The sequence below is a fragment of the Manis pentadactyla genome, chromosome 1 (assembly GCF_030020395.1).
Source record: "Manis pentadactyla isolate mManPen7 chromosome 1, mManPen7.hap1, whole genome shotgun sequence".
Taxonomy (NCBI): domain Eukaryota; kingdom Metazoa; phylum Chordata; class Mammalia; order Pholidota; family Manidae; genus Manis; species Manis pentadactyla.
The window spans coordinates 18,577,193-18,603,740 of NC_080019.1; the positions used below are offsets into that span (position 1 = coordinate 18,577,193).

Consider the following 26,548-nt stretch of genomic DNA (forward strand, 5'->3'; position numbering starts at 1 on the left):
ACGGAGCCCAGGACTGCCGAGCACCCAGCCCCAGCCATCCGGGTCAGAGTGCAGGGCGCTCGACACTAGGAAAACAGGGCAGCAAGAACAGTGAGCAGGCACTGGAGGCTGGGCGACAGAGGACATAAGAAAAGCGCGCGACCATTTTTTTTTGCTTTTTTGCTGTTTTGTTTTGGCGAGCGCTTTTTGGAAGTCTTAAAGGGATAGGGACCCCAATACTAGGGAAACAGGGCAGAAAGACCGGTGAGCAGAGGCCTGAGGCTGGCACCGGAGAATAAAGGAAAATGAACGACCACCTTTGTTTTTTTTTTTTTTTAATTAAAAAATTTTTTTCTTTTTTTTTTTTTGGTGGGCGTTGTTTTGTTTTGGCGGGTGCTTTTTGGAAGTCTTAAAGGGGCAGGGCGGGTCACTTAATCCAGAGGTAGGGAATCCGGGATCTCTGGGCACCCTAACCCCTGGGCCGCAGGGAGCAGGGAGGCCCCTTACGGAGATAAATAGCCTCCCAGCAGCTCCTGCTCCAACGCGACTCCACCATTTTGGAGTAGATGCCCGAGCCAGGCCACGCCCAGAGCAACAGCGGAGATTAACTCCATAGCAGCCGGGCAGGAAGCAGAAACCCTGTCTGCGCACAGCTGCGCAGCACAAGCCACTAGAGGTCGCTGTTCTCCCAGGAGAGGAGGGCCACAAACCAACAAGAAAGGAATTCCTTCCAGCCGTCACTCGTCCCAGTTCTGCAGACTATTCCTATCACCATGAAAAGGCAAAGCTACAGGCAGACAAAGATCACAGAGAAAACACCAGAGAAGGAGACAGACCTAAACAGTCTCCCTGAAAAAGAATTCAAAATAAGAATCATAAACATGCTGACAGAGATGCAGAGAAATACGCAAGAGAAATGGGATGAAGTCTGGAAGGAGATCACAGATGCCAGAAAGGAGATCGCAGAAATGAAACAAACTCTGGAAGGGTCTATAAGCAGAATGGATAGGATGCAAGAGGCCATTGATGGAATTGAAATCAGAGAACAGGAACGCATAGAAGCTGACAGAGAGAGAGACAAAAGGATCTCCAGGAATGAAACAATATTAAGAGAACTGTGTGACCAATCCAAAAGGAAAAATCTCCGTATTATAGGGGTCCCAGAAGAAGAAGAGAGAGGAAAAGAGATGGAAAGTATCTTAGAAGAAATAATTGCTGAAAACTTCCCCACACTGGGGGAGGAAGTAATCGAACAGACCACGGAAATACACAGAACCCCCAACAGAAAGGATCCAAGAAGGGCAACACCAAGACACATAATAATTAAAATGGCAAAGATCAAGGACAAGGAAAGAATGTTAAAGGCAGCTAGAGAGAAAAAGGTCACCTATAAAGGGAAACCCATCAGGCTAACGTCAGATTTCTCAACAGAAACCCTACAGGCCAGAAGAGAATGGCATGATATATTTAATACAATGAAACAGAAGGGCCTTGAACCAAGGATACTGTATCCAGCACGACTATCATTCAAATATGACGGTGGGATTAAACAATTCCCAGACAAACAAAAGCTGAGGGAATTTGCTTTCCACAAACCACCTCTACAGAACATCTTACAGGGACTGCTCTAGATGGGAGCACTCCTAGAAAGAGCACAGCACAAAACACCCAACATATGAAGAATCGAGGAGGAGGAACAAGAAGGGAGAGAAGAAAAGAATCTCCAGACAGTGTATATAACAGCTCAATAAGCGAGCTAAGTTAGGCAGTAAGATACTAAAGAGGCTAACCTTGAACCTTTGGTAACCACGAATTTAAAGCCTGCAATGGCAATAAGTACATATCTTTCAATAGTCACCCTAAATGTTAATGGGTTGAATGCACCAATCAAAAGACACAGAGTAACAGAATGGATAAAAAAGCAAGACCCATCTATATGCTGCTTACAAGAAACTCACCTCAAACCCAAAGACATGTACAGACTAAAAGTCAAGGGATGGAAAAACATATTTCAAGCAAACAACAGTGAGAAGAAAGCAGGGGTTGCAGTACTAATATCAGACAAAATAGACTTCAAAACAAAGAAAGTAACAAGAGATAAAGAAGGACACTACATAATGATAAAGGGCTCAGTCAAACAAGAGGATATAACCATTCTAAATATATATGCACCCAACACAGGAGCACCAGCATATGTGAAACAAATACTAACAGAACTAAAGGGGGATATAGACTGCAATGCATTCATTCTAGGAGACTTCAACACACCACTCACCCCAAAGGATAGATCCACTGGGCAGAAAATAAGTAAGGACACGGAAGCACTGAACAACACAGTAGAGCAGATGGACCTAATAGACATCTATAGAACTCTACATCCAAAAGCAGCGGGATATACATTCTTCTCAAGTGCACATGAAACATTCTCCAGAATAGACCACATACTAGGCCACAAAAAGAGCCTCAGAAAATTTCAAAAGATTGAAATCCTACCAACCAACTTTTCAGACCACAAAGGCATAAAACTAGAAATAAACTGTACAAAGAAAGCAAAGAGGCTCACAAACACATGGAAGCTTAACAACACGCTCCTAAATAATCAATGGATCAATGACCAAATCAAAATGGAGATCCAGCAATATATGGAAACAAATGACAACAACAACACTAAGCCCCAACTTCTGTGGGACACAGCAAAAGCAGTCTTAAGAGGAAAGTATATAGCAATCCAAGCATATTTAAAAAAGGAAGAGCAATCCCAAATGAATGGTCTAATGTCACAATTATCGAAATTGGAAAAAGAAGAACAGATGAGGCCTAAGGTCAGCAGAAGGAGGGACATAATAAAGATCAGAGAAGAAATAAATAAAATCGAGAAGAATAAAACAATAGCAAAAATCAATGAAACCAAGAGCTGGTTCTTCGAGAAAATAAACAAAATAGATACGCCTCTAGCCAGACTTATTAAGAAGAAAAGAGAGTCAACACAAATCAACAGTATCAGAAACAAGAAAGGAGAAAGCACGACGGACCCCACGGAAATGCAAAGAATTATTGGAGAATACTATGAAAACCTATATGCTAACAAGCTGGGAAACCTAGAAGAAATGGACAACTTCCTAGAAAAATACAACCTTCCAAGATTGACCCAGGAAGAAACAGAAAATCTAAACAGACCAATTACCAGCAACGAAACTGAAGCGGTAATCAAAAAACTACCAAAGAACAAAACCCCCAGGCCAGATGGATTTACCTCGGAATTTTATCAGACATACAGAGAAGACATAATACCCATTCTCCTTAAAGTTTTCCAAAAAATAGAGGAGGAGGGGATACTCCCAAACTCATTCTATGAAGCTAACATCACCCTAATACCAAAACCAGGCAAAGACCCCACCAAAACAGAAAACTACAGACCAATATCCCTGATGAACGTAGATGCAAAAATACTCAACAAAATATTAGCAAACCGAATTCAAAAATACATCAAAAGGATCATACACCATGACCAAGTGGGATTCATCCCAGGGATGCAAGGATGGTACAACATTCGAAAGTCCATCAACATCATCCACCACATCAACAAAAAGAAAGACAAAAACCACATGATCATCTCCATAGATGCTGAAAAAGCATTTGACAAAGTTCAACATCCATTCATGTTAAAAACTCTCAGCAAAATGGGAATAGAGGGCAAGTACCTCAACATAATAAAGGCCATCTATGATAAACCCACAGCCAACATTATATTGAACAGCGAGAAGCTGAAAGCATTTCCGCTGAGATCGGGAACTAGACAGGGATGCCCACTCTCTCCACTGTTATTTAACATAGTACTGGAGGTCCTACCCACGGCAATCAGACAAAATAAAGAAATACAAGGAATCCAGATTGGTAAAGAAGAAGTTAAACTGTCACTATTTGCAGATGACATGATACTGTACATAAAAAACCCTAAAGACTCCACCCCAAAACTACTACAACTGATATAGGAACACAGCAAAGTTGCAGGATACAAAATCAACACACAGAAATCTGTGGCTTTCCTATATACTAACAATGAACCAACAGAAAGAGAAATCAGGAAAACAACTCCATTCACAATTGCATCAAAAAAAAAAAAATACCTAGGAATAAACCTAACCAAAGAAGTGAAAGACTTATACTCTGAAAACTACAAGTCACTCTTAAGAGAAATTAAAGGGGACACTAACAGATGGAAACTCATCCCATGCTCGTGGCTAGGAAGAATCAATATTATCAAAATGGCCATCCTGCCCAAAGCAATATACAGATTTGATGCAATCCTTATGAAACTACCAGCAACATTCTTCAATGAACTGGAACAAATAATTCAAAAATTCATATGGAAACACCAAAGACCCCGAATAGCCAAAGCAATCCTGAGAAAGAAGAATAAAGTAGGGGGGATCTCACTCCCCAACTTCAAGCTCTACTATAAAGCCATAGTAATCAAGACAATTTGGTACTGGCACAAGAGCAGAGCCACAGACCAATGGAACAGACTAGAGAATCCAGACATTAACCCAGACATATATGGTCAATTAATATTTGATAAAGGAGCCATGGACATACAATGGCGAAATGACAGTCTCTTCAACAGGTGGTGCTGGCAAAACTGGACAGCTACATGTAGGAGAATGAAACTGGACCACTGTCTAACCCCATATACAAAAGTAAACGCAAAATGGATCAAAGACCTGAATGTAAGCCATGAAACCATTAAACTTTTGGAAGAAAACATAGGCGAAAACCTCTTAGACATAAACATGAGTGACCTCTTCTTGAACATATCTCCCCGGGCAAGGAAAACAACAGCAAAAATGAGTAAGTGGGACTATATTAAGCTGAAAAGCTTCTGTACAGCAAAAGACACCATCAATAGAACAAGAAGGATCCCTACAGTATGGGAGAATATATTTGAAAATGACACATCCGATAAAGGCTTGACGTCCAGAATATATAAGGAGCTCACACGCCTCAACAAACAAAAAACAAATAACCCAATTAAAAAATGGGCAGAGAAACTGAACAGACAGTTCTCCAAAAAAGAAATACAGATGGCCAACAGACACATGAAAAGATGCTCCACATCGCTAATTATCAGAGAAATGCAAATTATAACTACAATGAGGTATCACCTCACACCAGTAAGGATGGCTGCCATCCAAAAGACAAACAACAACAAATGTTGGCGAGGCTGTGGAGAAAGGGGAACCCTCCAACACTGCTGGTGGGAATGTAAGTTAGTTCAACCATTGTGGAAAGCAGTATGGAGGTACATCAAAATGCTCAAAACAGACTTACCATTTGATCCAGGAATTGCACTCCTAGGAATTTACCCTAAGAACGCAGCAATCAAGTTTGAGAAAGACAGATGCACCCCTATGTTTATTGCAGCACTATTTACAATAGCCAAGAATTGGAAGCAACCTAAATGTCCATCAATAGATGAATGGATAAAGAAGATGTGGTACATATACACAATGGAATACTACTCAGCCATAAGAAAAGGGCAAATCCAATCATTTGCAGCAACATGGATGGAGCTGGAGGGTATTATGCTCAGTGAAACAAGCCAAGCGGAGAAAGAGAAATACCAAATGATTTCACTTATCTGTGGAATATAAGAACAAAGGAAAAACTGAAGGAACAAAACAGCAGCAGAATCACAGAACTCAAGAATGGACTAACAAGTACCAAAGGGAAAGGGACTGGGGAGGATGGGTGGGTAGGGAGGGATAAGGGGGGGTGAAGTAGGGGGGTATTAAGATTAACATGCATGGGGGGGTAGGAGAAAAGGGAGGGCTGTACAACACAGAGAAGGCAAGTAGTGATTCTACAACATTTTGCTATGCTGATGGACAGTGACTGTAAAGGGGTTTATAGGGGAGACCTGGTATAGGGGAGAGCCTAGTAAACATAATATTCGTCATGTAAGTGTAGATTAGTGATACCAAAAACAAAGCAAAAAAAAAAAGGGCAGTTCCTGTGTGGTAACCTCCAACGAGTTCTACACAGGGTATAAAGGTCATATAAAAGTGTAGGTAAAGGGTCTGTTAGTGTTTATACAGAGGATCAAAGCCTAATTGGGCTACCCCGAAAATGAACTAAGATACGATATGAAAAAGAACTTCCAACATCTGCACTCTCTGGAAGACTCATGCCAGAAGATGATCATCAAAAAACCCCAACAAAGATCCACGCACTGCTACAGCTGTAGATGCACTCATCCCACCAGTTCCTGGACTTGCCATGGGAATGAGGAAGGAGATATCTAAGCTGGCCTGTGCATACAGTAAAACAACAAATTTGACTGGATCTATACTGTTGGAACTCAACCAAGAATTTGGAGAAGTGCAAATTGTAGCACTCCAAAGTCTTACAACTACAGACTATTTACTGTTAAAAGAACATATGGCATGTGAACAGTCCCCAGGAATGGGTTGTTTTAATTGGTCTGATTTCTCTCAGACTGTTCAAGTTCAGTTGGACAATATCCACCATATCATAGATAAGTTTTCACAAATGCCTAAAGTGCCTAACTGGTTTTCTTGGTTTCACTGGAGATGGCTGGTAATTACAGATATGCTTTGGTTATGTAACTATACTCCTATTATGTTAATGTGTGTGCGCAATTTAAGTAGTAGCTTAAAACCTATATATGCTGAAGTTACTCTACAAGAAGATATGTCAAAGAAATAATCAATCTTCCCATGTTTTCTTCTGCCTGCTACTTCTATAGCTTTTCTTCTTCCTTCCTAATTACAACCCTTAAATAGAATTCGTGCCTCATATCAAATTTACCGAGTATCATGATTCTTCCAAGTGGTAAAGATACCTCAAGACAAATGCTGGACATAGAAGCCACAGGGCATAAATATGCAAAGAAGTAAAAAGCAACCCTTTTCAAACAATAAGGCTTCCCTCTCACTTACCAACTTCACATTTCCCTGTATGGCCCCGGAAGATGACTGGTTAGCCAGAGACGGGTAAGATTCCTCAAGGGAGGAACAACCTAAGACAGGCACAGTCGCAGGGGGGCCATCAGGTGAGAAATTGGGGATCAACAGAGGTGAGGCTTAGAACCTCACCCCCCCTGTTCTGAGAGAAATCTTCTGCATACGTGGATGTTTTATTGCCCTTGTCTAGCTTGGATTAACACATAGTCTACAGGCACACACCTGATCATCTACATTTGCTCTCTTACAACACTAAACTATGTTTTCTACCTTTATCTTGTATCTACCTACCACTTCAGCATTTTATTAAAAATAATAATAATAAAGAGAGAAATGTGGTATCCACATATAAATCAAGTATAAAAACCAAATGAGTATTCATATTTGAACTGACTGTTTAGAGTTCATAATGCATGTGCAAAACCGAAAGTTTCTGTGATGACTGCCCTTGTACTGTTCACCATGTAAGAACTTATTCACTATGTAAGAATTTGTTCTCCATGTAAGAACTTGTTTGTTATGCCTCAGAAGATTGGAGACTGACGAAAATTAGGCTTGGGGTGGATTAATGATTGTGCATTGAGAATTGACTCCCCTATACAGAATTTTATTGTTGTTAACAACCATTTGATCAATAAATATGAGAGATGCCCTCACAAAAAAAAAAAAAAAAAAGGACAGACTTCCAATGGTAAAATAAATAAGTAACCGGGATGTAATGTATAGCATAAGGAATATAGTCAAGATATTGTAACAGCTTGGTAGGGTGATAGCTGGAACCTAGAATTATGTATATAAATGTTCTACCACTGTGTTGTACACTTGAAACTAATGTAATGTAATACTGTGCATCAACTACCCTTCAATAAAAAATAATTATTTTAAAAAAAAGAAAAAAAAAAAAAGCTGGACAAATTGCTTCAATGGGCAGACAGGCTCTTGAGAGATGGGTAGGATTTGGCAAGGATGAGAACAGTGTAAGCAAAGATATGGGAGCCCCAAGTGTTGAGGAGAAGGAAGAGAAGAGTGAGTCAACAGCTAGTGTGGGAATGGAGGACAGACACCAGAGAGCAGGGGGATCAGGCCGCACAGGGAGGATTCCTGGGGGATCAGCTAGGTGGTGAGCAGTTAAGAGCCACTGAAGGCATAAGGGCATAGGAGTGACATAGAGAAGCCATGTGTGATGACAGTTCATCTCACAACGATGTGAAGAATGGTGAGAAAGGAGGTAGGATGCACCACCCTGGCTCTTGGAAATTACCAAAGCACAATAATGTTAATAAACATTATCCCTCCTAAATGAATGATAAAAAGAATACATAAGCTTTCAAATGGAAACCTAGGGACATTTTAGAAAATCAGTGCTTACAAGAGAATTTCCTGAATAATAGAAGAACTAAACCACAAATATTGACCTCTAGACCAAGCACTGTTATAAAGAAAGACTACAGACATTGTGGATATTTTTCATTTAATTACTCTACTTATTAGAAACATCACAGAAAAAGCTATCCGGGAAAAGTAAACAAGTACGTGGCTCTGTCAAAAGGGAAAGAAAATGTATAAACTGCAAACTAAGAGTATAGCCATCAGTGAACATGTGAAATATGAATCATGTTCATCCCGTGAGCCTGGAGATCTGTGAAGCTTTGACTTCAAGTTTCGAGATACCATGTTAGCATCATGAGGAGATTATTTTTCCCCTGACCAGTAGAGCTGGTTCAGTTATAAAACTTAAAATCAAGTTGATCAAGGTTTTTTAAATCACAAATTTTATTTTTAAAAAGCCCTGTATTATTTGAAACTCTGTTACTAAGGGAACTATTCACCTTACTCTACAATCCTCCAAATAGAAACATTGTACTGTTAATTTGTGTAAATTTTTGCAAATCAAATTGAGAGATCAAATGAGGTTTCTATAATCTTCAATCACTCTTCTATGTACATCTCCATTTTATACTTTGAACAAATAATTTTATCTTAAGTAATTGTATTAATGTCACGTATAATATCTTAAGATAGAGAAACAATTTTTAACAGTCATGAATACTGATCTAATTACTTTCAGGGGCAAGCATGTATGTCACTATGTAGGTATAGAGCAATACTATAAAGCTAGACTTATTTGGAAAAAAAAAAGTAGGGACAGCAACAACAGAAATTGATTTATTTAACCAATGATACCATAGTCAGAAGTGTTTTCAAACATTTGTATTTTGGAATTCCCATGTAATGGGTTTTGCTTTTTAATATATATTAGATATGCATTTTGTCTATAAAACTAAATGAAAGTACATGTGAAATCTTACGATATTGTGATTCGGCAAAGGTTTAGTAAGTATAAAGGCTATGGAAGAATCCAGAAAGGGAAAGATGGATACATATGACAGACAAAAAAACTTTAAACTTCCACAACTACATGCAAATAATGAATCCCAACTTATTCATGGCATCATATACAAACTTTAACTCAAAATGGATCAAAGGACTAAATGTAAAAAAACAAACTGAAACTGAAACTTCTAAAAGAAAACATAAGAGAAAAATCTCTGTGACTCTGGGTTAAACAAGGATTTCTTAGAGGGACAGAAAAGCCATGAGGCATAAAAGAAAAGATAAATTAGATTTAATCAAAATCCAAAACTTCTGCTCTTGAGTGAAACTGCTAAAAAAGTGAAAAGACAAGCCTCAGACTGAGAGAAAACACTTGCAAAATACGTATCTGATCAACGACTGGTGGCCAAAACATATTTAAAAATTCACAATCCAGTCATTAGAAAACAAATAACCCCATTAAAAAATGGACAGAAGATTTGAACAGACACTTCACCAAGATGATAAAGAGATGGTAAATGGGCACATAAAAAGATGTCCAACATCATTAGGTGTAGGGAAATACAAATCAAATACAATGACATATCACTGTACACCTATTAGAATGGCTAAAATTAAAAGTACTGCCAATACCAAGAGCTGGCCAGGATGTGGTAGGACTGAATTCCTCATACATTCTTGGTAGGAATGTAAAATGGTGCAACCACTTTGGAAAATAGTTTGAGGACCTTGTACAATGTTAAACACGTACTTACCATTATGACTCAGCAATCCTCCTCCTGGGTATTTCCCCAAGAGAAATGAAAACATGTCTATACAAAAAACCTATGCAAATACTCACAGCGGCTTTATTCATAATTGCCAAACACAGGAAATAATCCAAAGTTTGATGGGTAGATTGATAATGTAATAGCACTTAGCAATAAAAAGCAGTGAGCTACTGATAGATACATACAAGATAGAGGAATCATAAAAGCATGTGCTAAGCCAAAGAGGCCCGACTCAAAATGCTCCACGTGGTGCCCTTCCATTCATATGACCTTCTGGAAAGGGCTAAAGTATAGGGACAAGAAAAAATTCAGTGGTTGCCAAGAACTGTAGATGAGGAAAGGGACTGATTACAAAGGAGCAAGAAGGAATTTTGAAGGTGACGGCAAGGTTCCTGATCCTGAGTTAAGGTGGTTGTTACATGACTATATACATTTGCCCGAACTCATAGAAATACGTATCTAAAAATGGGTGAATTTTTCTGCATGAATAACATCTCAAGAAATCTGGCTTAAAGAAATTTTTAAACTTCTGTCAATCAAAAATCATCCCATCTCACCCACACAAGCAAATAAATTAAAAAGTTAGAGACAAATGGGAAAATATTTATGATATCTGTAATATTCATATCCTCAATATATACAAAGATGTCTGGAAGCAAAATAAGCATCCCAAAAGAAAAATGAGCAAAAGTTATGAAAAATAATTTATAATAGAAGAATCCCAAATGGTCAATAAATAATAAAAGATCAACTCCTCAAAAAATTATTAAGATCAAATATCCTTTATAAAAACTTAAAAATGAAACAATAGCCAGAGTTTATGAAGATAAAACCAAATATTTCTGCATTGATATATTAGGACAATAATTTGGTTCAATATTTCTGGAAGGTAATTCAGCAATATCAAAATCCTTTAAAAGTTTGTAGCATTTTAAGCAGTTATTCCTCTTTTAGGGATATTTCTTGGAGAGGATAATTAAAAGGTAAGACTGCAAATACTTATGTACAAACATCTCTTGGCAGCTTTTTTTTTTTTAAGGTAAAAGAATATAAACAACCCAAATGTCTATAGAGGGAATTAACTAAATAAATGGCAATACTCCATCCATAAGAATATATTATTCATCATAGAAAGAAAAATCAAGTTGTCAGGGTAGAAATAACAATATGAGGAAATGTTCATAAGTGTTGTTAAAGGGGAAAAAAAGAAAACTGTTAAGATAATGCAGTACCACAGGACGTAACACCAAAATGCTATAGTAGTTATACCTAGGTGAGTCTATCTATATTTTTCAAAAGTTTCATAATAAACATATGTCATAATTATAATAGCTTTTGAAAATTTGTAATGCAATGTTTCCATGGAATGAGTTATATATAGTCAGTTACTTAAAGTCAGATTTTGATATGCTTACAAACTGAATTTGATCTCTGATAAACTGCTTTTTAAAAACATCTAAGTTGGCAGACATACAAACTTAAAATCCCCTTTTCTTTGGATATGCAATAAAAATGGAAGTTTGTTTTTTTTGCTTTGTTTTTTAATAATTGGGGATGATAATCTACTTCCTGAAGTTTTATAGTTAAAACAGGTGGTCCTAAACTTTGTGGGGCCTAATCATCAGTTGCAGTGATTAAGAATCAGGTTGGCTGGGGAATCACACTGTGAAAAAAAGCCACTTACGCTCAAGAATATTACATGCCTTAGTGCCCAGAATCATATATTATTTTTTAAATCTTTCTGAGTTCCAGAATCAGCCCAGAGTCCACCACCTAGTGGGAAATCCACAGATGTTTCATTAGTAAAATTGATACCAGGTCAAGCAGTGGTATGCAGTGAATTAGACAAAAAAAAATTGATGTTCAATTTTTTAACATTAAATTATAATCTACCTTTTCCAATAACACAGATCACTGTTTTTCAGAAGTGTTAAATGTTTACTTGAAAACCTGAGTCCATGTTGGAGTTCATATGTCTATTGTTGATTTCATCATAAAGATGAGTAATTAAAGGGGAGGTTCTTTTTAGTTAGGAGCACCCCCAAATTTATATAGTTTATGCATTCTTAAATGCCTTCCTGCTTCTTCCACATGTCCAGACTTATTTCGGAATGGCAGGGGAGTCACAGTCCATGAGGCATGTTAACAATGGAAAATATTACCTCCTCCCATCCTCTACCCCGCTGTGGGACTTGATATTCTCACCTTAAGAATCCATAATGCAGATGAAGACAGGAAACTTAACTGGTTGACTTACCACGCTACTATCTCTAGATACCCCAAATATTAGCTTAATAAACAGGTTAATCATGGTAAGTTTTTAGTGTGGAGAAACAAAAGCACAAGAATGAGATCTACCACATTATCATCAGTCAGTAGTTAGTAAGTGGTATCTCCTACTAAAGGCCATAGACTAAGTGGTTCTGTAGTAAGCTGGCTTCAAATTAAGGTAATTTAGTCTTGGTTTACTAAATTAAACCAAGGATTACTAGGTTCTTAAAAGGCCCTTTATAAATATCCTGTCCCCACCCAAATTTATATTTGTTTATTTTTATCTAAATGGCTTTAGGAAAAAGTGCTTTTCCTATTTGGAAAAGATGATGTTTTAAAAATTAATAGAAATAAAAATTAAAGTATTTGGCATTTGTTAAAGGGTAATAAAATAACTTCAGTCAATTGGCTAGTTCCACACCAGTAGATTTCTCTAAATAGTAATGAAATCATTGCTTTAAAAAAATCCATCATTATTAAAAAAAAAAAAAGTTGCCTCAGCCTCCACCAAAATTAGATTTGTAAGTTGCTAGTCATTCCTATAATTAAATCTATGTCACAAATTTGCAAGAAAAATGGTCACTGTGACTAATGCATTTACTTGCTACACAAGTCCTGTCAGACGGCATAGAGCATTATGCTGCTAAAATGAAGGAGGTAAGGATTCTATACATTTTTATTAAGTAACAAAGACCATTTTTTATTTTCAATGGCTGCACTTCAAGTAAGAGTTTGTTTCAGAAACAAATCCAAATGTAGCTATCACAAGGTTTTCCTTACTCAAGCATTATAACACATTTTTATCTCTATAAACATGTTTGGTACATATGCATACTGCTTTTCTGGACAAATGTTCTGTGGCAAATAATGGAAGGAACACGAACATCTTCAGGTTGTTAGAGTCCCTGACTCTGGGAGTTTCCTCATTTGACCCCCTCATTTAATCAATTCACCTCTCTGATGAAATGATTGAGATATGACCTCAGAGAACAGGGCTGCGCAAAATAAGAGTCAAAGCAAGAAGACATAACAGATACATGGGCAGAGAATTAGTGGTAAGTGATACAACTCACTCTCTCCTCAAAAAATATTTCTCAGTACACTGAAGGAAGAGACAGTTCTTGGTTTGATACTGGTGTTCATTTAACTTTTTATCAAAAAGTGCAGACATCTGACTCAGAGCCTTCTGCAAGCAGTGGAGGTTAGCAACAAATTAGTAATAGCTATTTTCAATTTGATTTAATTTCAGCTGTCTTCTATTCATGACATGATTGTTTTATATTTATTGTGTTAACTTAAAATTTTGCCCAATAAATTGAAATTTAAAAGTGGTGTTTTTTTTAACTTAATAATACAAATAATATGTTGATGTAATAAAAGTCATAAATGTGCTTGAAATTTGGAAGATACTGCTTGAAGATGGTGTCTGTTTTCCCTCAACTCTCTTATTACTTATTTTTTCATGTATTTATGTTTTGTGTATTTGCTTAAGTGTCTTGAAAAGTGCCTCGAATCTAACAGACTCTGAGAATATGAATGCTAATTTTATATTCTATTTTTCTATTTTGTGTTGTGCTGTTAATTGAACCAATGACATTTTTTAGATATAAAGTAGCCTATTCTCCACAATCCACCTTTTATGGTGTTCTTTTGCCCAAAAAGACATCAAATGAGATGCATAATATGATGGTGGGTTACATTTTATAAAAGTAAAAACCACCTTCCCATTGTCTGAACATAGTTCAGAAGAGATTTTAAAGCCCAAAACAGGTCATTTTAAATCCTGGTTTTAACAAGTCCTTAGCAAAAAAGAACCTGAACTTAAAATAACATCCATAAGGTGGTACTGAACACTGCTTAAAAGTTCAGTTGTCTGTTTACTTCTTCTGGCATTGAAGCTTAATGAAAATGAAAACCTGATTTTATAAACAAATCATGAACTTTCAGGGAAAACCAAGATCTCAAATGAGTAATTTGGACTGGTAAGATTATACAGGCAAATTAAGAAAAAAAAACAATCAACATAGTTTACAGTGTTGCACAAAATGAGTATTTCATAAACATAAACTAAATTAAAAATCCACATCCTAGATTTAGGTGAAAGGAAAACCAAATTAACAACTGAGTCTAGTCTGGCACCACCCAGAACCTTCTTTGTTAATATTTGATATTCTTGCTCTGATTTTTAAAAGGCAGTGTTGCACAGCCATGAGTGAGTAACAAAGTGAATGCTTTTCTGTTCCAAGTGTGACTGACCACATTTTTGTACAAGAAAGGAAGAAAAGAAGGTGATAAACATACATCCCAAATTATTTAAAGTCGGCATTTGTGTTTGGGATTTCTTTTCTCTCAACAACTACAATAGCATTAGTTACTGATTCAAATATTTCTACAAAGCTGGGTAAAGATGGTGGAGCAGCCCAAGCACAGAGGGAATGTAACAACTGGGTAAGGGAAGGAAAAAATGAGCTGGCTAGTTCTTTCAGCAAAAGGCAAGTTCCCTTTAACCCTTAGACTGGCATGAAAAGAAACAAAATTACTCATTTTAGGATAGCTTCTGCTGGTTCCAGCAATTCTTCTATTTAGAAGAGAAGAATTATGCAAAAGAAACCCATTTCTTCTCAATCATAATATAAGGTGGTCACAGGGATGGATGTGCAGCATGGAGAATATAGTCAGTGGTTCTGTCACATCTTCCTGTGTTGACAGATAATAACAGTACTAGTTGGGATGAGGATTTAATAAGGTGGATAACTGTTGACTCACTGTTGAATACTTGAAACCAATACAATATTGTGTATCAACTACACTTCAGTAAAAAAAGAAAGAAACTCACTTCTTGATACTTTAAATGAAAAGATTTAGAAAGTAAACAGTGACTCTTACAGATGTTTTTAAGACTAGTTGTTTATTCATTCACAAAGAAGACTAGTTGTTTATTCATTCACAAAGATGACTTAACTTTGCTTACAACTCCTTGCTGCTGTTCCAGAAACTCTTACAGTTATGTGGCCATGAATTGCTACAGTGTCATAGTTATTAGAAGCTCAATCGGGCATGATCAACTTTTTCACTTAGTAGAGTTTCCCTCAGGAGTTACCAAACTCCCTCAGAAGTTACTAAACACAATAAAATAAGCTGAGGAGTCCAAAACGAAAAAGTTCTACCTTTTCCTTTGAAACTTTAACCTATGATTTTTAAGGACATGGCTACACTTAATTTAGCCTCCAACCCAAAAAAATCTAACAATCTAACAAGTCATGTGATCAAAGTTTTTTTCAACACAACTGAATGTTTTTAAAGAAAGCATTTTTCAATTGAACTTTTTTAAGAAGTTGCCAATATCTATTTTTTTTAAAATAGTTATTATGATAAGGTAGCAACACATGTGATATGATTGAACTTGAAATACATGGTTCTATACAGAAAAATATATATACAAATTTTGATAACATCTTAGTTATTCAGGGTGGTTGGCTAATTTTATCAAAATTTCATCAAAAGGGAAATCTTAAAATACTTATTATGCTCCACAATTATTGTAAACTGAACAATTTAAATGAGAGGAGGAGATAATCACATTAACTTCTTAGAGCAATCCTCTGTGGCATGATTTTAAAATATTCTCTTGGTCTGAAATGTATGTAAATTGAATTCATCTATCACTGGTTATTACCAGCTCAGCTACATTAAAAAAACTAAACAGTTTTTTCTTACAATTAGTTCTTAAAAACACTGTTTTAATTAGACCTGGGACATTATTAAAGCTAGCTATAAATATCTACAGTATTTATTTGGTATACCCAGATGTCTGAAAATCAACAATACTCTCAGAGTTTTTTGTTCAAAAATTGTTCTGATAAAAGTCTTTCATTCAAAGTTTTAATGTAATCTGAAGTAAATCCCCTTCTCAGATTCCATTATGTAAATACAAAAGAAATGGTCACTCATAACCTGAGAATAATCATTGAATCAATGTATTTCAGAACCCATAGGGCTTAGTCAATTTCTTTATTTTATGGATGCCCATGGTCACACACAAAAAATTCATAGCAGAGTTTGGACAAAACCTCGATCAATGATTTCTACCATATCATATGAGCATCTTATACAGATTATCCCATTTAATCCTCACCACAACTATATCATTTAGGTGTTATCATTAACCCATTTCATATATAGGGAAGGTTATGTGGTTAGGCTATCCAATAAGGATACAAACCAGACAGTCTGACTCCAGAAAACATACTACTTACCCATAGTTCTAAGTTTCAAGGATAGGTAGATATTTTCCATTTATTAAGAAAATTCCAAAATGACCAACAAGTACCACTCTAAAAATAACAAAATAAAACCTGAAGGTTGTAATTCAGAATTTCCCTCTTCTAAAATAAGTCTTTTCCCAAGCCCTACTCAAGCGCCAGCTTCTCCCTTCTCATATCGTTCAACTGAGATAAATCTCTTTTTCAAACTCTTAACAACTGCTGTGCACTGCTGTGGGGAAAATGGAAGTGCCTATGGCCAGGATCCTCAGCTGACCCTAATCTACTTGACAATGTAACTGACCTACTGCTAAACTAATGCTTCCACACCCATAGGCAATAAGCTATTATTGACTGAGTCACTATATAAAGAGCTCTGCGCAGTGCTCTGGGCAGAGGATTACAGGCCTGCAGAATGTTGAATGCAGACATGATTGTAATGTTCAACCTAGTGCTGAGAGAATAAAGCTGGGTATAAAAACCCTTTTACCCCAAGAACATTCCATTGTCATTTCTTGGTCTCACTGAATCCATAGTGAACTTGCCTGGGGCTGAAACCCTCAGTCAAGACAACTGCTCATATGCAGAAAGTGCTAGCTGTTTCTTAATATCATTTTATTCTTCCTTAGTAACAAATTCAGTATTTAGCTCTTAGCAAAATGAGACATATCCCAACCTCTTCAGTGGCTAAGTATGAACTCATGACTGAGTTCTGCAATAAGTTATCACTGCAAGGATGGTGCTGGAATTCTAGGAATCTGGTGCTTTAAGTAAAGTAAATTTAGCTTTTGAGGGAGCTCTTTTGTGTTTTCACCAAGTAAAGACCTTGCTATCCAAGTTTCTTTTTGGCTAGAGCTCCAGCAGCTGTCTTGGACTATGAGGAAACCTTGAAGAAGGAAGCTGCATGCTGTGGTGGGTGGAGGAGAACGACAGGCATCTCAGTCCACAATGACACCAGGAAGCCACTACACCATACTTGGACAGCTTCCTTCCAGATGTTATATAATAGAAAAATAAACCTTTATTTCGTATAAGCCACTTAATTTTTTTCTGTTAAATAAGCTGAACCTAATGCTGATTTAGTTTAGACTCATACATATTTCATAATCTAAGGTTTCTTGTAACTATGATGGAGAAGGAAAAAAAATAAGGAAATAGAATTATTTCTCTTTTAACACTGAAGTAAACTATCTCCAATATAATTTTCATTCTCAAATGCTTTCTGGTAATTTTCAACTTTGGGAAAGAAAAAGGAGGGAAAGGAAGGGGAACGAGAAATGGAAAAGGATATTCTGCCTCTCTGCCGTTGCTCATCCACTTCCTTTTTTCTCTCCTCTGCACTCAAAGTCTTACCAAACTTCAACTGAGGCCCAGCTTAGCAAACCTGTTTCTGTCTGACCTTTGAATTCAGAGTGTAAATATTTTCCATGCCATCTGACAATCATATATCATTTAGTATCATCTTTTGTTTGACTTGTTAACTTTTTACACAGTATTTCTTTTTCTATGTGTCATTTCCACAACATAGTGAGACCCAAGTCATATTTCTTCGCACCCTCCACATTTACTAGAAAGCGACCTCCATGTGGCAGGAGACTACTAAATACTTTTGATTAAGCAAATTGAGGTTAAGAAAAAAAGATGTAGAGAGCAAAATGTGCAAAAGACTAAGGAGTGAGAATGCACATCCTCTTAGAAGTGAAAGAGCATAATTAAAATCCTAAACAATCCCTAGAACAAATTTTACTTTACTAGGCTTTACCAAAGAATTGGGTCTAGCGGAACAAATGTCATGATGTGTTCGTTGTTCATGTACTCAGTGCTGCAAAGCTCTAACTACAGTGAGCTTGTCCTCCAACTAAGGGACAGTGGATTTTTGTTTCAGTTACTCAGACAATTGCCTCAAACTTATTTTCTCAATTATCTTAGATATTTTAAAGAGTAAGAGGCCCAGAATAGAAACCGTATTTTGATAGTGGATGTGTATGATTCCGAGACATATAAAAAAATGGGCTTCCAGCAACATCATATTTTACAGATCCTATTTAGTCAACTGCAATACTAGAAAATAATACTTGGATACATAAAATAGTGACTTAATAAAATATTCCTGAGTCTAAAATAAGTAGCTCAAGAGATCATTTTCACTAAATAGGCTCTATTACTTCTCTTCTAAAGCTCAATAACAATACAGCATCAGCAATAACATTACTATGGCTTTAAAAGTAAGATATGCATACTCTAAGCACATATTTTGCAGAAGCTATACCATTAAAAGCTCTGTAACCCTGGGACATGAAAAGCTGTATAGCACTATGTAGAATTAACACTATGTAACAATACAGTTAAAAGCTTCAACTACATGTAAATATGTAACAGTAATAAGTGACATAAAAAGTACTGAAAACAGAATTGACATTTTGCCTAGACTCCTGAACCAGTTTATACCCCCATGATTTTATTTTCAATTATTTATAAATCACTATACTATGTATCTGTTAATGAGTCATTACCTAAAAATATAATATTCTAATTTATGTTCATGAATTTAGCAAAGTTTTAGGGAGGGTTTATATAAAAATATTCAATTAGCAAAAAACTCTGTTCTTTTGTCATTCTTTCACAACATAAACCACATCATTGTTACATCATCTATTGAAAAATTAATTATTAAAAAATACTAAAAATAGTATTGTCCTTATAGCTATGTTGGTTCTACTTACAAAAGCTGAACTAGTTTTTAAATCTTTTGACATACAATTTAGAGTTTACATGTCAAAAAATACACATTTTTTTTTTTGCAAATTATTCCTCAGTTATTTCCTCATTTCAAATTTTTCCCACATAGATTTCTCAGAATCATCCAAGACAGTGGCTTCTTTGACAGGGAAATGTACAAAATAAATGACATGTCAACAAGTAAATTAGCATTCCCTTTCTGACCAGCTGGGTTATGTTTCCTTTTCGAAACCCTAGGTCCCATGACACAAAATAATAATAATCTAAAAGACCTTATTAAATGATCAATACATTGACAAAACTTGTATAAGGAAACACATCATGTTTTAATTGATTCCTTGAATCCATTAAATGGAATATTAAACCCAAGCTTCCAAATTATATTGTAAAAGAACATTTCCTTTATTGATTAACTAAATTTCTTCAGGGTATGGACAATGGCACATGAAAAAAATTAGACAGTTTTTATATTTAACCAAATTGTAAAAGAAGCCCAATTTGCACTAACTCTTTCATACAAACATCACAACAAAAGTTATAATAGACAAGTTAAACCATGTTTACTTACCAAAAAACTTCCAAAGGCTGAATTAAATATTGCAGCTGCCTATGGAGAAAATAAATGGGGGGAAAAAAAACTCACTGAAAGTAAATAGGAAAAGAAAAAGCAAAGAATATCATCTCCCATCCCCCACTATTTCAAAATCCTAAAACATTGACTCTATGAAGCAAAATGAGTCACTGCTTACAAAAATTATCAGTGGCCTGTAGTTTACTAAGATAGATGAGCTGCATCTTAGGAATTCATAAATAATGGGCCACAAAAGCAGAGAGGGCTTGCCATGAGAAACTTTGGACCTATATGACAGTACCAAAGAATCATCACCAATAGGAAATCAAAACCTTGTTATTGATTTTGATATTAGACTTAAGACAATCAGAAGTTGATTTATTCATCAAAAAAGTAAAGTCATATTACTGGGAAAAGAAATACCAGAATTGTAAAGCAAACATTAACTACTCTCTATCTGGCAGCATCAGCCCTCTGAGCTTACCCTTAACGCAGTGAGATCTGTCCTTCCCACACAACACACATTAGAAATATGAACAATGCTGCTAAGACCATGTTATTGCCGTAATATTAATTCTACCATAGAAACAAGCAAGTAAACTTCCATTTGGTGTTCAAAATTTAAAGAAGAAATATTTGACGTTGTGCTTACCTAAATATCCAGGGAATACACAGTAGAGGTAATATAGTTCCTAACTTTAAATCAACCACTATATCCCATGAAGCTACATCTGAATCCTGAAAGCTTCTCACATTACCCAAAAAGGATAAAAACTTGTATAACATCCACTTGATGGGGAAAAATGGAGAAAGAAAGAAAGAAAAAATAATAATAAAAGGCAATAGGAGGGGTAAGAGAAAACTACTGACATCTCCCGTAGATTCAGAGCAGAATTAAATTAATCATCATGGACATTAGCAGCTACATCATAGTAAAAGGATGTCAGTTTAGCAAGTTTGATTAAAGTCCAAAGCCAAGTAAGAACTGTAGCTGAAAATGCCTTCTGCTCCAGAAGAGGATGCAATGAGAGTGCATGGGTAATGAGATCCTTGGCTCCAGACAGCTTAGCTCTCCTGTTCAAGTTCATAATTAATTCAAAGCTTTGATAATTTCATTAGATTTCTCTTTTGCTGGCCCTATCAATAAAAGATGGCACTGGACTACAGTTTCTCTGTGGCATAAACATAGTCACAGGCACAGACCAGGAAAACCTTTGCTTCCTGACAGGGACAATGGCATATGGTGTTCTGTGTTGTAAAGAGACCAGTGAAAAAAAATAAAAGATTCAACTAAATAAAACATTACTTTGACAATTGTAAACTATAGCAACATATTTAACACATCTTCCTAGAATTCCATTATGGATGATTCAGGAAAAAGTTTTATGTTTGGAGGGAAATAAGTAAAGGTGCATAAAGAAATGAGTTGTGGCAAGATCAACAGGGAACACTGCCTTCCTTCCTACAAAAATGCACCTTCCCCACAAACAGTGTTCATTTCTACACCCTATTTTGTGCTTAAAGTAGATTTATTTCTCTGTTCAGTAAAGGCTTAGGGTATTCCCCTTTAAGTGCCTCTCTTCCAAATTTGATTTTTTTCCAGTGTTTTCACCAACCTTAAACTAGAAAACTAATGGTTTTGCCTGGCATTTGAAAGAAACATAGATCAGTAGAAGTAAAAAGACTCATAAGTCAAAGTAAAATAAGTATCAACTACTACTCATCATATCAAATCACCATACTCCCATTCCATCCAGTTTTCTTTTTTAAACAAACACAAGCAATATATTTTATGTGAATTGGCTGTGTTCCCACATTTTAGAAAATGGCAGTGAAAACAGTGACAGGGTATCTCAGGTCCCCACAGATGCTGCAGGTCAACCTCTTAGTTGTTTTTCTGACAGTGGTGGTGGGTTTGAACTCCCTCACCTAGACACCTAGAGCATGCGTGCTCCAGTGCAGTGAGCTCTGGCAGTCATTTGTGAAATGGCTGATTAAGGTTCTGGGTACTCTGAAGAACCATGTCAAATTGGACACTGAACCAAGGGTCTTGGGCTCTGTATAGCAACAGAAAATTAAGTTAATAGTTGACTCAATTCTGCAGTTGCAGCATGTGAAGGAACTGTGTTTTCCAGAACTCCAAAGGCTGATGGTAAGTATCTAGAGAGTAATTAATATATAAAACACATGCATGTCTTTCGACTACAGGAGGAATTGCCACTCCTTTGTGTGATGTACAAGGCCTCCATGAACAGGTCTCTGTCCATCTCATTTCTTGCCTCAAATTTTATATTCTGACACTATATAGTACTTCTGACTGCCCAAACTCATCAGGCTGTTTCTTCCCTCTTTGCTCCCTTGCTTGGAAGGGAGCAAATGCCCTTCGCCCTTCCTCTACCTAGGTACCTCATATTTATCTTAGTGATTCGGCTCACCCCGTTGTCCTTCCAACAGGCTTTCAATCACCACTTTCAAAACACACCATCACTTCTAGTCAGACTGAGAGTCCCCGTGGCTGCAGTCACAACATCCTCTGCCAAGGCACTTGTCACACTACTGAAATGATCTATCTGCATGCCTCCCTGTCCCACTACACACTTAAGTCTTCTAAGGAAGTAATTTGATGAAGCTCATTCTAAGGACCTGCATGTTTGTTAACTAAATTGCTGAAATAAGCATGATTCCCAGAATTGTCCAAAGTCTACCTCTCCTACTAATCCAAGGACTGGCAGACACAGACGATTGGACCTGACTCCTAGCACCACAGCTAAGCAAGAGCAATGACAGGTTTAATTCTGGCCTCCCACCCAGTGTAAGCATCCCTTTCACGACATGGCTCTTTTACTTCTCTTACCCTCGCTTTTATGATACAGTTACATAAGTATGCTCAACATACATAATGGTTTAAAATTTACCAATGTTATATAGCAATAGTGAGTTAAATCAATCTAGACTAACCAAGGAACACTTTGCAGCCATTAAAAAAGAGCATGATCTGCATAGATTGAGATGAAAAAAGGCTAATATATTTTAAGTGGAAAGTTAAGTTTCAAAACTATGTGTATAATTCTCAGTGTTTTTTCCCTTCCACCAAGGCAAATCTCAACACCAGCCAGGTGTCCTACAATTCAATTTAATTCTGCCTCTATCTACCTGAAGATAATGTCAGATCCCACAGGCTAAATGTTCAGTCCCATAGACTCCCCCAACTTAAGATGTCAATCACAAGTCCAGATTGTCGCACTTCTCTGACTGAATGACTATAAATGGAGGTTCCCACAACCTTGTCCCTGAGTTCGATGAATTTGCTGGAGTGGCTCACAAAACTCAGGAAACCAGTTTACTCACTAGATTACCTCTTATTTATAAAAGGATGTAACTCAGGAACAGCCAGGTGGAAGAGATGCATAGGCAAGTGATGTGAAAACAGTGTGGGGCTTCTGTGCTCTCTCTAGGTTACTTCTAGAGTTACCTGCAAGAGTTCATCAAGCCAGAAGCTCTCTGAACCTAACCTTTTGGGGTTTTATGGAGACTGCATTATATAAGCATAACTGATTAAATCATTGGCCATTGGTGCTTGAAGTCTATCTGCAGCCCCTCTCCCCTCCCCAGAAGTCTGGAAGTCAAGTGAAAGTTCCAGACCTCAAATCACTGGCCCAAAGTGACCTAATTAATATAACAAAAGGCACCTTTTATATCTTTCATCACTCGGGAAACTTGCAGTGTTTTAGGAGCTCTGTGCCAGGAACTAGGTCTAAGACCAAATATGTATTTATTATATATCACAGTATCACATCCCTATTGTGTAAATGTATACACAACCACAAACATATACACAGATAAGATTAACAAACATAATTTTTTTTCTGAAAGAGATCACAAAAAAACTAACTATGGTTAAAGTTGTTGAAAAGACTAGGTGGGGACTGTTCTCTTTTTTTATTTTGTTCTGTCTGTAGTGTTTGGCTTTTTGTTTTTAACATGTTACTTTCCTATATTTCCAACAAGGGTTATCTTGGCAGAGAAGTTGAGCCATTTACTATCTGAATTTTGAATCCCTTTGTGTTAAAAATGTAATAAATATTTTATTTCTAAATACAATTATAACGTCAATCCCTACTTTGCACAGTAGTGGTGTCCCTGGGCTGGCTGCCTAACAAGCTGGAGGTGGAGAAGCCCCTGGAGCACACTCTGGCCTGTAGGGGGGCAAGGAGGCGTGTGTGCTGGGGGTCTAAGCAGCCACAGTATGAACAGAGGGGCATCTTCAGGAGAATCTGAAGTACATGAATATTTGGTTTTGAAAATAAACCAAAGTCCACTGTTATTGTTGCATTAAAACAAACGTAGCTATAGAGAATACAAGCTTCATGTACTGAGTTCACAGATGAGCCAATAAAGACACTTTCCTCTGAAGGTAGACTCCTCCAGGTCAAAGAACAGGACTCAAAGACAGGCATTTCCTCTCTGCCTTCTGGAAGCCAGACCCGAGAGAGTCCACTGATTTTTAAATATAGAATTTCATTTGTTGCTATCTCTTTTGCTAGAAAGAATTTTAATTACTCACCCCCCTCTAAAGTGCTCCATTACAACAATTTTGTCTAATTAGTGTAAGACTGTATCCTCAGAGCCTAGAACAGCCTGGCTCACAGTCAGATCCTCAGCAAGCATTACTGTATCAAACGAATGAATGAATGAATGAATACTTCTTGTGTTACCTGAATGTCCTGCACAATAATGTTTACATTATCAACCAATGAATCCTATCAGCAAAGTGCATACCTTGGCATAATCACAGTTGATGGGTAATTAAATCAACCCTAACCGAGAAAAGTTCATTTTGAGGTGGTTTTTAAACACTGAGCGGACTGGCTTCATTTCTTTGTATTACACATTTTTAGGTAACATATTCTTTTAGTACCAGCCCAATTTTACCCATTTGGTATTTTACTAATGTTTCATTACATACTGTAAATTATTTTGGAATAATGAGCATGTTCAATAATGAATTAATTCCTTTATAACCTACTTGGAATTATTTGAAATAAACAGGAACTTTCTTTTTTAAAAAAACAAAATGATAGGAACAGTGTTCTCTAACTCATAAAACAAGCTCTTCAATTGCTCAGTGCCTTTAAGTGTTACGAAGCTCTATTTTACATTTAGCCTGAAACATTTACCTTCTGTAACCGTCATGTACTGACCATTTTCCATGCTCTGGAGTTACAGAAATACGTAGTCCCATTTTTAAATGACTGCACTTCAAATATAGGAACACTGCTGGGTCCTACCCAAGTCTTCTCTTTATAACACGATATCTAAAATTTTCATAGTGCTGGCCCAACACCTCTCTTTTCCTTCCTTCATTCATCCACTACATTAAAAAAAAATGAAATCTGCTGTTTATATTCAGTGTGAATGATCTATCACAAGTTAATTTTATGAAACTTCTGGATTTGCTGTCACATATGCTGCTTCCTCAGTCAACATACACAGAAATGTTTACCAAAATGTTAAAATGGGACATTTATGGTTGTCTCAGAATTTCTAATAATGCTCTAAGCTAAGGAGAATGAATGGTAAGTACCCCATTATTCCAGAGTAAGACACCAGATACATCTGTGTAGCACTTATAATCAGAAATGAAAACTAGGCCAGGCACCATTTCACATCCAGGTGGTGTAAGAAAAGACTAGAAATTCTAAGGGAGATTTATAAAAGGAAATTTCTAAGAGAAGTGGGTCACTGGACTTTTCCCCCCTCCTCTATGTTGAGGATGGGGGCAACATATACAAAAGGAACAACAGGGAGGGTTAGGGGAAACTGCAAGGAAGCAAGAAGGGCACTGCTGTGCGGTGCTGGAGGCAGGCTGCCACAGGGGCAGAGCGCACTCTGGGAGAGTTCTTGAGACATCACTGTGCTTCCCCCAGTGGGGTGCAGGGTGGGGAGGGTGTGTAATGAACCAGGGAAAAGTACCTGCTTCCTGACTAGAAAGAGCAAAGGTGGGGGAGGCTGCCTAGAACAGACCACGCTGGTAGGGCAAGGAGACAGGGTAAGCAACTGGGCAAAGTACACTTCCCTCTGTGGTGGGGCAACGTTCTGTCCTCTGCCTCAGAGGACTGCCATCAAACTTGACTCATTTTGAGAGACCCAAAATAACAGCTTTCCAGGGCAAAAAGACTTTAATAAAAAAATTCTGAAGGGACATGTTTAGGGGCAGGGCTGGAGGTATACTCTGAAGAACTCCCTCCCCGGACCTGTCCAGCAAAAAGAGCTGCATGGGGGACACCTGCTATGACAGAAGGCATGGAGGGCGGAACCCCAACAGCACCAATAGGGTAAGACTGTCCCACTCCCTCAAAAGCACTTGTCCTACTCTAGCCTGATTCTATAGAGGCCAGAAAAAGGGAGGGTGAGAGATTAAAAAACAGCAACAAACCCCTCCCTCTTCCCCACTGGCCCTGTCTATCCTATTTTTATAGTTTTATCGTATGTGTATATATTCATTAAGAAAAAAAGGATAATTTTCTGTGTTTTAAAAACACAGGTTAGGCTTAGGCTGGGAAAGAAGGGAATTTGGAGTTTTGAGTAGACTGCCCTGGATTATTTAGTACCAAAAGGTTCATCCTAATTACTACATAT

General features: G+C 37.0%; 1 protein-coding gene across 6 annotated transcripts in view; it reads right to left on the reverse strand.

Moving 5' to 3' along the window:
* The window catches only part of SLC10A7 (solute carrier family 10 member 7), a 251,904-nt gene that overhangs the window by 151,513 nt on the left and 73,843 nt on the right, over positions 1 to 26,548 (reverse strand). For 4 of the 6 annotated variants that reach the window (XM_036888985.2, XM_036888983.2, XM_036888981.2 and 1 more), the window contains exon 5: positions 19,907 to 19,945. The exons of the other annotated variants lie outside the window; for them this stretch is intronic. In XM_036888985.2, coding sequence (XP_036744880.2) covers positions 19,907 to 19,945 — 39 coding nt within the window. The remainder of the gene's footprint in view (positions 1 to 19,906; positions 19,946 to 26,548) is intronic. 6 annotated transcript variants of the gene reach the window in all.